We start from the raw sequence: 12,550 nt of genomic DNA, 5'->3' as shown, positions 1-12,550 counted from the left end.
TACACTGGCTGCTAACTGAGTTGGTTTTGAAATCTGATAATGAGTACAAACTACTGCACTCATTGTGGCTACCATGATACTTAAAGTTGTTTGGACAATTGTTGGAGAAATTAAAGTTCAAATGCACTTGTTTGAAAAAGTGCAAGCTAAAGTCAGATGTGAAAGGGGGAAAAACCTAGAGAGCCATGCAAGGCAACATAGTCCATACATAAGCAGCTCACATGAACAAAGAGGAACAGTTGTCACAAGATGAACCTGATCTATGCTGTCTGTGCACTAGTAAGCTGTAAGACCTGTTATTTTCCATGTCAACAAACCAAATCCATATTTACTGAGTTCTTCTTGTATGTTACTTGTATTTTATATATTAATTATGAAGACTTCCTTCCTTGGCACCTCTTATCAGGATGGAGTGCGAAGGAAATCCTGCGACCTGGGACACTAAGTCACTCACTGGTTTTACTTCACTTTTTGCTAATGGCAGTTTAAAATCAGGAAATGCGTGTTTCTTCATAAGCATATAAAAAAAAAAAGAGGAATGGAAAACTGCAGTGAAAATATGTCAGTCAAAAATATAACATGAGCTGAGTGTCCAGTTTTTTTGCGTAGACTCTAGGTAGCTGCCGGACATTTAATATTCCGAGATTGAATGTGATTGGACTGAAGAGCATATGGTAACAGGTGTGAGGACAGCTGTAGATGCTGGGCCTCTGTCTTTCAATACGCTTCAGCGAAGAGGGGGGATCTAGATTGAATTTCATCTGATTTCCTCTGGGTTTTTTAGCTAATGACATCTGTGAACCTGCCTGTCTGTTGGTGGGCCACTGAGTTATGAGGCAGTGGAGTGTCAAAAAAAAGCAGTTTCCTACAAACTTTGGCTAAATGTGTGCAGATAAAGCAGTCGGACTAAGCTGGAAATTATAATTCCTTACAGCCAGTTTTTCATGCTTTGAGCCTGCCTGTGACCTGAGCCTTGCTAAATGACTGCTGTGTTTGTGCGTGCCTCCCTTTGACAGGAAGCTGAGTCGTGATTGTGCTGATAGCACTAAGGCCCATTAAGTCTGGAGACATATGATAGTATGAGATGCACACTGGGGGCATCCCTTTGGTCTGCTTTCCTGCTCTTGTCATTTATACCACACTTCTGTCTGTTTTCCTGTGTTTCCTCCCCTGCTCAGATTAAGGAAAAACACTGATAGGAGGGAAAGGGTTTTAAAGGTTCAAGGATCTACCTATGTCTTGCTAATATAGATAATTTTATGCTTGGTGGGAGTAATCAAATTTGCCATCTCTGGGGCTTATTGATCAGAGATGTTGCTGTGAGGAGGGGGGTAGAAGCAGACTCTGTCTGAGAAACACTTGGGTATTGATTTCTAAAAAGCTGGAAGGAATACACCATATGCACACATGGCAAGTGGAGACCTGCAATGTATGACATAACAAAAAGGGGCCTACTTCTTTGGGGTAAAGGGTTCTTGCTCTACAAGTAGGTGTGGTGTGGGGATTAACAGGATTTCCTCACAGCAAGAAGGTCCTGGGTTTCCACCACCTGTCCTGTGTGGAGTTTGAATGTTCTCCCTATGCTTGTGAGGGTTCCCTTCAGAGACTGGACCTCAGAACTGCACAAGAATTACACAACTGTTGTGCCCACAGATAAGGAAATTCTCCCCCAGCATGATCTAATATAACTATACAAAAGTCTTGAGCCAAGCCTCATTTTGCTAGGAAAATTGGGACAGTAATTTGTTTAAGCTTAAGCTTAACAAGTCAATATTTAGTATGTCCACCTTTATTCTTCAACACAGCCTGAACTTACTTTAGCAAGCTTTCTTGCCATTTTGTTTAGCAGTCTTCGGGAAAAGTTCTTCAGGCTTCTTGAAGGACATTCGAAGCTCTTCTTTGGATGTTGTCTTTTATTCTGTTCTTTGTCAAGATAATAACACACTGCTTCAATAATGCTGAGGTCTAGGCTCTGGGGAGGCCAATCCGTGATTCAGAGTTTTCTATTTGTTTGGTATTATTGTCAAAGCTGATAAATTAAGCTGTCACCAATCAGATGCTTCCTAGATGGTACTGCATGGTGAATCAAAATCTGATGGTGCTTTTCTGTGTTCATAATTCCATCCATTTTGACTAGATCTCTAACACCGGCTGAAATTCGGCGCCAAATCATGACAGAGCCTCCACCATGTTTTACAGGCACTGTTGTACATATTGCGCACGTTGACCATTTGAACCACAACTTTAAAACTTAGAGTCATCACTTGGCCTTTTCTCCTTGTTTCCCTTGCTTAAGAATGACTTCTTGACTGCTGAATTTTATTTCCTATTACTCAAGGACTTAAACAGTATTTGAAAGTCATTATCTGCTGTAAATAGTTTTAAAAGCTTCTTCTGTTGTGCTTTTGAGAGATTCAACTAAAGAACTGGGAAAGATTTGGTGTTTTTCTGACAGGCTGTGAGTAATAAAGTGCCCAAAAGATACAATTTAAAATTGAGTCTTTCCTAAGTTGTCTATTATGTGTAGGCACAACTTAAGGTCTCTTGAGTTAGGTACGTATGTTCGAATGATTCATACATCAGTGTTAAGTGGGTCAACAAATAAAACTTTCTGCTAAAAATGTTCAGATAAAAGAAATAGATTGAAAACTGTTGAAAAAGCAGATAATGTCCAAAGAAAAGGTTTAAAAGACCTTCAGAAAGCCTAGAGAGCTATTTTTCAAGACCATTTAAAAAAACTGCAAGAAAGTCTGGTTCCTTGGAAGCTAAATATAAGGAAAACAGGGGCAGCCCGAGACTTTTTACAGTACTCTATAATTCCCCTGTGTCATCTGATAAAAGTAACCCATTGTTTACTGACCAATGAGGGGCGTACCTGACATCTTGTGTATATATTTAACCCACAAAGCAGCTTCAACAAAAATTATTTATGTCTGATAAATGATAAGATATTTAGCCTTGCTGTCCAGTCTCAGTGTCTTTAAAAAGGAGAATCTTATTTTTTCTTAAGAACAATGTCATTGTCATAGTATGACAGTGAAAATAATGCTGACAATATCGTAACAGCTGATCCATCAAGGAAGTCTATCTCAGTGTCTTACAGACTGTAAATGTCTAATTATTCAAGCATGTTATCATTCACCAATTTTTTTTGTCTAATAAGGTATGAAGTAATCAACTGTGTTTATAATTGAAAAATATCAAAGCTGATTAATGATGCTAAGCTAGGGTTTTATTGTAATTGCAGCATTTTGTCTGCACAGTATGACTTGTGAGGCATTTTAAGCCCTTTTACTAACAAATAACATGATTATAGTGTGAGGCTTGCTGTGTCTTAGCACTGAGCCTGATCTCTCATCAGCAGTTCAACAGTGGCTTCATACTGACTCCCGGGGAGCAGCTGTTTTGATAGTGCCGTCCTCATCAGTGTTGATTAAATTTTCTAAAATTATCACTTGGGGAGGAAAAAAAGGCAAAGAAAACTACTTTTAATGATTGTCTTCAGGCTTTGTGTTCAGCTAGGAAAATGTTTTCTTAATAGTGATTCAAATGTCATGTCCCCAAAAGGAGAATTTATGAGAAGTTTTAATTGAGGTTTAGCGTGATCTAAAAAGCCTATAAGCATGTTTTATGTGTCCGTCAGTAACACTACAAACACACACAATAAGGTTACTCAAAGATATTAAGTTACATAGAAACTCAAACAATGTTTTCATATGCACTGTGGTAACCTGGTTACTGTAAAACTGAATATATATATATACAGTAATTCAGGCAATATAATGGTGAAATCATAAGTTACTTTTAGATTTTTATTTTATTTTTTTAAAATATTTTAGATTTTTTTTTTAAGTTGCCACCTTGCTTTTTTGCTGCTTTTTGTACTGCATTGCACCTCAAATGCTTTCTATTTCATTTCTGCTTATAATTACACAATGAAATGTAGAATAAAGGAGGTTTATGACCCCAGAGTTGCCAAAAATTATGCCAAATGATGACAAAATTAGCAGTCATGAAAAAGTATTAGCCCCCTTTCTCATTTCTTAGTGTTTTGCATATTTGTTATACTTGCATGTTTCAGATCATCTGTGGAACCATGCAGCTTCCACTTTGGATTTGGGACACAGACACCGTCTCTACTTTTAAGATTAGGCTTATCAAAAAAAACTCTCTCCTTTTTGATACAGGGAGTGCAGAATTATTAGGCAAATGAGTATTTTGTCCACATCATCCTCTTCATGCATGTTGTCTTACTCCAAGCTGTATAGGCTCGAAAGCCTACTACCAATTAAGCATATTAGGTGATGTGCATCTCTGTAATGAGAAGGGGTGTGGTCTAATGACATCAACACCCTATATCAGGTGTGCATAATTATTAGGCAACGCCCTTTCCTTTGGCAAAATGGGTCAAAAGAAGGACTTGACAGGCTCAGAAAAGTCAAAAATAGTGAGATATCTTGCAGAGGGATGCAGCAGTCTCAAAATTGCAAAGCTTCTGAAGCGTGATCATCGAACAATCAAGTGTTTCATTCAAAATAGTCAACAGGGTCGCAAGAAGCGTGTGGAAAAACCAAGGTGCCAAATAACTGCCCATGAACTGAGAAAAGTCAAGCGTGCAGCTGCCAAGATGCCACTTGCCACCAGTTTGGCCATATTTCAGAGCTACAACATCACTGGAGTGCCCAAAAGCACAAGGTGTGCAATACTCAGAGACATGGCCAAGGTAAGAAAGGCTGAAAGACGACCACCACTGAACAAGACACACAAGCTGAAACGTCAAGACTGGGCCAAGAAATATCTCAAGACTGGTTTTTCTAAGGTTTTATGGACTGATGAAATGAGAGTGAGTCTTGATGGGCCAGATGGATGGGCCCGTGGCTGGATTGGTAAAGGGCAGAGAGCTCCAGTCCGACTCAGACGCCAGCAAGGTGGAGGTGGAGTACTGGTTTGGGCTGGTATCATCAAAGATGAGCTTGTGGAGCCTTTTCGGGTTGAGGATGGAGTCAAGCTCAACTCCCAGTCCTACTGCCAGTTTCTGGAAGACACCTTCTTCAAGCAGTGGTACAGGAAGAAGTCTGCATCCTTCAAGAAAAACAAGATTTTCATGCAGGACAATGCTCCATCACACGCGTCCAAGTACTCCACAGCGTGGCTGGCAAGAAAGGGTATAAAAGAAGAAAAACTAATGACATGGCCACCTTGTTCACCTGATCTGAACCCCATTGAGAACCTGTGGTCCATCATCAAATGTGAGATTTACAAGGAGGGAAAACAGTACACCTCTCTGAACAGTGTCTGGGAGGCTGTGGTTGCTGCTGCACGCAACGTTGATGGTGAACAGATCAAAACACTGACAGAATCAATGGATGGCAGGCTTTTGAGTGTCCTTGCAAAGAAAGGTGGCTATATTGGTCGCTGATTTGTTTTTGTTTTGTTTTTGAATGTCAGAAATGTATATTTGTGAATGTGGAGATGTTATATTGGTTTCACTGGTGAAAATAAATCATTGAAATGGGTATATATTTGATTTTTGTTAAGTTGCCTAATAATTATGCACAGTAATAGTCACCTGCACACACAGATATCCCCCTAAAATAGCTAAAACTAAAAACAAACTAAAAACTACTTCCAAAAACATTCAGCTTTGATATTAATGAGTTTTTTGGGTTCATTGAGAACATGGTTGTTGTTCAATAATAAAATTATTCCTCAAAAATACAACTTGCCTAATAATTCTGCACTCCCTGTAAAGCATATAGCTGGGGCTGGATCCTCCCTTAGTTATGCTGCAATAGGCGTAGGCTCCTGGGGAATTCCCATGATGCATTGAGTGTTTCTTCTTCATAATAATAATGGATTGGATTTATATAGCGCTTTTCAAGGCACCCAAAGCGCTTTACAATGCCACTATTCATTCACTCTCGCATTCACACACTGGTGGAGGCAAGCTACGGTTGTAGCCACAGCTGCCCTGGGGCAGACTGACAGAAGCGAGGCTGCCATATCGCGCCATCGGCCCCTCTGGCCAACACCAGTAGGCGGTAGGGTAAAGTGTCTTGCCCAAGGACACAACGACCAGGACAGAGAGCCCGGGGATCGAACCGGCGACCTTCCGGTTACAGATACGCTTCCCAACCCCCTGAGCCACAGTTCTTCAGTCACCTTTCTCACTCACTATGTAAATACTGTAAATATAATTGAATTGAACTGAAATTGAGTTGAAAAAAGTTTAAATATTAGATAGCCAGAGTAAGTACAAAATGTAGTTTTTAAATGATGATTTAATTAAGGGAGAAAAGTTAACCAAACCTACCTGGTCTTGTGTGAAAAAGTAACTGCTTCTCTTGTTAAATCATGAATTTGATTAACCAAATTTTTGTAAGGCTGAGTTTACCTAAACACACTCGGGCCTGATTACTGGCGGACCTGCTGAATCAAGAAATCGCTTAAAGAGAACCTGTCTGATAAAGTGAAACAGGCTAAAAGATCTTGAAAAGCAACACATCATGCCACGATCTGAAGAAAGACCTGAGAAACAAAGTCACTCTCTATCAGTCTGGAAAGGGTTACAAATCAGTTTCTAAAACTTTGAGACTCAATTGAACCAAAGTGAGAGCCATTATACACAAATGGAGAAAACTTGGAAGAGTGGTGAAGCTTTTTCCAGGAGTGACCGGCCTACCAAAATTACTCCAAGACCACGACGACTCATCCAGGAGGTTGCAAAAGAACCCAGAACGACATTAAAGAACCGCAGGCGTCACATGTCTCAGTTAAGGTCAGAGTTCATAGTTCCACGATTTTAAAAAAAAAAAAAAAAAAAAGAGAGGGACTATGGAAATGGCATCCATGGCAGAGTTCCAAGACGCAAAACATTGCTGAGCAAAAAGAACACAAAGGCTTGTTTCACATTTGACAAAAAAAAGAACTTTTTGGAAGGTTTGAGGAAAGGAACATCATACCAAAAGTAAACTATGGTGCTGGTAGTGTGATGGTCTCGGGCTGTGTTGCTGCGTCAGTACCTGGAAGACTTGCTGAATTCTGCTGTCTACCAAAACATCCTGAAGGAGAATGTCTGGCCATGTGTTTGTGAACTCAAGCTGAAGCGCACTTGGGTTCTGCAGCAGGACAATGATCCAAAACAAACCACCAAGTCCACCTCTGAACAGCTTAAAAAAAACAAAGACTTTAGAGTGGCCTAGGTCAGTTCTGACCTGAATCTGATTGAGATGCTGTGGCATGACCTTAAAAAGGCAGTCCATGCTCGAAAACCTTCCAGTGTGGCTGAATTACAACAATTCTGCAAAGATGAGTGGGCTAAATTTCCTCCACAGCTCTGTAAAAGACTCATTGCCAGTTATTGAAAATGCTTGATTGCAGTTGTTGTTGTTGTTGTTGTTGTTGTTGTTGTTGTTAAGGGTGGCCCAACCAGCTATTAGGTTTAGGGGGCAATCACTTTTTTTCACACAGGCCCATGTATTGTTTGATGATCTGAAACATTTAAGTGTGACAAACATACAAAAAAGAGGAAATCAGGAAGGGGGCAAACACTTTTTCACACCATTGTAGGTGCGTGATGTCTCCAAGAGTGGATTAAATAGGAAATGGTGAATGCTTAAACATTGGAGTCTTTTGGATGCTTTTGATTCCTGGCATCCACAAATTCACCCCAGTAGGAGCCAGGCACCTTACATGATGGTGGTGGCTGAGAGTTTGTGTGAGTAGGTGAATGAAAATGTATTGTAAGGATCTAGCTAAGGTTAAAAGTAGGTATATACAGTAATGTGGAAAGGTCTTGAATCAGCCTTTAGTTCTTTAAACTTTACTAGGGAAATGGGTGCAGAGGTTTATTGAAACATCTGCAAATAAACATATTGTACAATTCTAAGAACTTGGAAAGTCAATATTTGGTATGAACATCTTTGCTGCCTGTTGTTCCGCTCTCATTCATCATCGCTGCTTCAGTAATGTTGAGGTTTGGGCTCTGATCGATTTCCCTATGGGGAAATTGGCTTGCAGTGGAAGTCAGACATTTGTACACACCACATGAAAACAATCACATCAACATAAAACACAAGCACACAATATGCAGACATTTTCGCTCTTCCACACTAATTTGGCAACCTACATTGGTATCATAATTAAGCTGTTGCCACTCAGATGCTTCCCTGTTGGTATTGCACGGTGGATCAAATCTGATGGTGCTTTTCTTAGTTCATAATTCCAATAATTTTGACAAGATCTCACACCATTAGCTGAAATGCACAAACCATGACAGAGTCTGCACTGTTTTACAGATGGCTGTAGACACTTAGAATCTACTTGTTTCCTCACCTTCTCTGTACATACTGACAATGACTCTAACCAAAACTCATTATTATGCATTCAAAACTTTATAAAAACCTGTCATCACTGATTGTCAGCTACTTTTCCACTGAGACTATTTCTGATGGCGCATCGGCTTCATCAGATATAGTCTGAGTCCTATTAAAGACATGACTTTTAGATACTGTTCATCTGTTGCAGTTTTATGTCTGCCACAGTTGTCCTCCAATTGTCTGGTTTCCTCAATTCTTTTTAAGAGTACAGTGCACACCATATTGATATAGGCTGCTAGTAACAAAGTGTCTAAAGATGATCTAGTGTCTGGTTACTTTTTTAGGGCAAGACATAAGAGCACAGTGGAAGTTGGCAGCACCACTGTTGGTATTCTCAGAGATCTCAGGCTAGCAGTTCTGTATGAGAAGCTGGTTTAAACCAAAGCTATTTCAGTACTTTTCTTTACTCAGCAGGATCTGATAGATTTGATGAAAGGTCCTACAGTGAACATTTTTTTGCTCTTAGAGTCTTGACTTTTATTCAACCCTGTTCATGAACTTTGCAGTGCTTCCAGTAGTGGCAAGTATTGCTTAAAATCAAATATTTGTCCCTTTTATAAAGTTTTGTCTCTGGGTTGATCCACAAGAAGCCATTCCTTTTTCCAGGAATTGTGTCTTTATGACTTCTTACTAAAACCACAATCAGATACCAGTTTTTGCTAGATCAGTGATGCAAGCTGTTTTTGGTGTTATTTTGCTTAAATGACCAAAGCTCTGTTTTTATCTTTCCTAACAAAAGCAGCTTTGGTTTTATGTAGCAAAGGATGCCAAGACCCATCACCACTGAAGAGAGACACAGATGCTGTCTGCTGTGTCAAGCTGTTTGTGTAGTGGTAAAAAAAAAAAGCCTGCTTGGATCTGAATACTGTTTTACTTGCCTTGTCTTTTTATAGACGGGCACTTAATCTGTATCAGTGAATGCGTAGTAGCACATGGACCCATGTGCATATATTAGCTATACTTTATGTACAGTATGTGTTATTAGGTTGTATGAGCTAGAAAGTACCAATGGAAGATATGTAGAAATGGCACAAGTTAGAGTGGTTAAGGGCATGTCTTTATAAAGTCTCATGTAATGAGAAGGGTTATTACAGAGTTTATATCGTCTTGGGTATAAACTCAATACACCCACCAGACAATCTGCTTTTGGACAAAAAAGCCTCAGCCTTATTGGATTTTTTTTATTAGTTTTGTCATGAAAATCTCAACAGTGGCTTATTCTGATTTCAAAGAGACAACATGACAGAAGAAGAGGCATTTGAGGTGGGTGATTTCTTTTTGTGTGTGTGTCACTTAGGTCTCCACAAATAGATTTATTTTTTTTTTTAAAGCTTATTATGCTGCAGCCCCTTTTAAACCTCATCTGTGTATGCAGTTCTGACATATTACATACTAAAACTGTAACCTGGCACATTCCCTTTAAGGAGAGCGAACAGAGATTAGTTTATTGATATGGAGGTACAGGGTAAAGGTGTGTATGCGAGAGTCCTCCACAACCAGTGTCCACCGTGTTATCTTGCGAGGGACAAACATACTGCTCTACACTTGTTCACTAGATACCGCCATATGATTGTGTGCGTATACTGAGCAGACATGAGGTGTGAGCGTTTTTGTGATATGTGTGTGTAACTTTGTAGACTATAATCAGGCCGCAGCTGTATTTTGACTTGCATAGTGGTTAAAATATATTTTAAACCATGAATGCAAAGCTTTTTTTTGCATTGCATTGGTGTTGCTGTTGCTAATCTGGTCAATTGATCAGCTGTACCTGTTCGTGTGGGTGTGTGTCCTCTAATCTGGCTCGTGTGATTATTTTACAAGCATATTGCTGCAATATGTGTTTGTTTTTTAATGTACACAATTAATTCTTTTTACTTATTGTGCAGCACCACTTTCTTAAAACTCTGTTTTAATGGCCGTGAGCAGCTAGCTATGGCTTTAAATGAAAATGCTGCTGCAGTGCTGGACTTTGGCCTTTGTGTAAATTTGTATACTGTTTTCCCACCCATGCCATGACCTTTTCTGGCATTCAGTTATTTTATTGACTCAGCATATTATGTGCTTTAGAGGGGGAGGAGAACGTGTTATAAACAGCATGACTGAAACGGGCTGAAACACATTCATAATAATAGTATGTCATGTTGTTAGCTCAGTACAGTGCAAAAGTCTTAATCCGCCCCTTATTTCCAAGCAGCCAGACTTTCTTGTAACTTTTAAAGTGATCTTGAGCAATAGTTTTCCAGGCTGTCCAAGTTTTTTGCTTGTTTTTTTTTTTGTTGGACATTGTCTGGTTTTGCAGTAATTTTTAGTCTAGTTCTTCTACCTGATGATTTTCAGAGGGATGGTGATGGGGGAAAGGGGATGAACCAGTGAACCACATGAATCACAAATTAATTTGGTTTGGCGTTGCTTGGCATATTGTGCATCGCCTCCTTAAAATATTTGAGGAAACTGGACAAGTGGAGGACAAAAGAAGAAGTGGCAGGCCTAGGGGACAATAGCTGCAGCAGATGAACAGTATCTGAAAGTCATTCCTTTAGGAAATGGTAATAGTAAAGATCTCAAAGAGGGCCTGAGAGATGCCTCTGTCATGGTTTAGAGTTGCTTTTCAGCCATGGTGTTGGGGGTGGAATTATGAACACAGAAAAGTACCATCAGATTTTGATCCATCATGTAATGCCATCTTGAAAGTATATGATTGGCAACAACTTCATTTTTGATTACAATGAAACACATTGCCAGTATAGTAAAAGCATACATGGATAGAAAAATACACAATAGAACATCATCAGTCATGGATCGTCCTCCCCAGTGCCAGGACATCAACATTATTGAATAAAGGTTTTCATGCCATGTATTGATTTTTAAGCTTATTAGAACTGTGCAAGCTCTGATTTTGCCTGATGTACTGTATTTACATGCATGTTTATGTGTTTCAGTACATCCCTGCACCCATTTCACATTTTCTGAGGAAATATAAAGAAATGGGGCTTGGCTCAAGCCTTGCACAATACTGTGTGTCATGTTGTTAGTATTCATATTATGCCAGTTTGTTTTTAAGCTTTGAAAATTGTACTTGTTTTGTAATTCTTTTTCGAAATTTCCATGAAAGTGCTCATCAGATTGTGCATGCTCCATGATTCTGTAGCTTCAGTGGTTTTGACATACTGGCATTCCTTTACAGCATTTGCTATTAGTTTGCGGTGATAATTAGTAACAGCGATGTTGTAACAATGGCCAAGGGGACTTACTGAACCCGTGAGACTGACCACAGGCGAAGCAGTCGGGAATGTGACCCATTTGCTCAAGTCTTTGCCCTCTAACGCTTCCCTGTGCGTCAGCGTTACAATAAACTCTTTCTGACGCTTGCATATGCAACAATACACAGAAAATGGAGTAAATTTAACAGAAGACACACACGAGAATACTCAAAATGACATATACTTACACATACATACACAGACTGGGGTTTTGTTACTGAGCTGCTGTTGCGCAGATTTGGGTGGGGCTCCACCCAAATTAGAAATAAGTAACTAGTGTATTAGTGGCCGTATCATGGAGATGGAATGTGTGCAGAAAATCAGGGCACTGTTCTCCCTTCTTATTGGTAAAAGCTACAGGCAAACACAAACACCATCTACCCAACATATTTGAATAGTACTCCATTCTTGTGTCATGTTGATTTCCTGCTTGCTCTGACCCTTACAGCGGGACACCATATCATTCAACGCAAGCATGACAAAGCCTCTACACAGCCAGCAGCGGTGGGCTTCTGTAGAGAGTGAACAATAGTTGAATAGGAACACCATGGCTGGCCGATTCGACTAAGAACAATTGCGGAATTGGTGCTGTTGCATCTGTCATTAAGATACACTATGTGTGCATGTGGTTGGAATTATACACAAAAGATGAGGTTGTAGAGTTTTTAATGCTTGTTTTAAAGCAAACATTCCCTTTAAAACAGCACACAAATATGATACTCTGGCTCATGAACACAAAACCTTATAAATCTGTGTTTTCTAACATTTTGTTTCAGGCACTCTTCTGCAGAGATCAGGAAACACTTTGGTGGGAACCATGGCTTGCATCACAGCCGAACCAACTCTAACGCTTCGGCCACAGTGTGGCTTACTGTGGTGAGTTTCCTTCTGTTAAAAGAATTCTTTTGCTTT

General features: G+C 39.7%; 1 protein-coding gene across 3 annotated transcripts in view; it reads left to right on the top strand.

Moving 5' to 3' along the window:
- dock8 (dedicator of cytokinesis 8) overlaps window positions 1–12,550 on the top strand; it is a 56,924-nt gene that overhangs the window by 1,811 nt on the left and 42,563 nt on the right. For all 3 annotated transcript variants that reach the window (XM_040050324.1, XM_040050323.1, XM_040050325.1), the window contains exon 2: window positions 12,415–12,514. In XM_040050324.1, coding sequence (XP_039906258.1) covers window positions 12,415–12,514 — 100 coding nt within the window. The remainder of the gene's footprint in view (window positions 1–12,414; window positions 12,515–12,550) is intronic.

The sequence above is a fragment of the Simochromis diagramma genome, unplaced genomic scaffold (assembly GCF_900408965.1).
Source record: "Simochromis diagramma unplaced genomic scaffold, fSimDia1.1 OVJJ01000131.1, whole genome shotgun sequence".
In the NCBI taxonomy this organism is placed as follows: domain Eukaryota; kingdom Metazoa; phylum Chordata; class Actinopteri; order Cichliformes; family Cichlidae; genus Simochromis; species Simochromis diagramma.
Note: the sequence above shows the minus strand (reverse complement) of the source record. Positions and strands in the feature narration are given on the sequence as shown.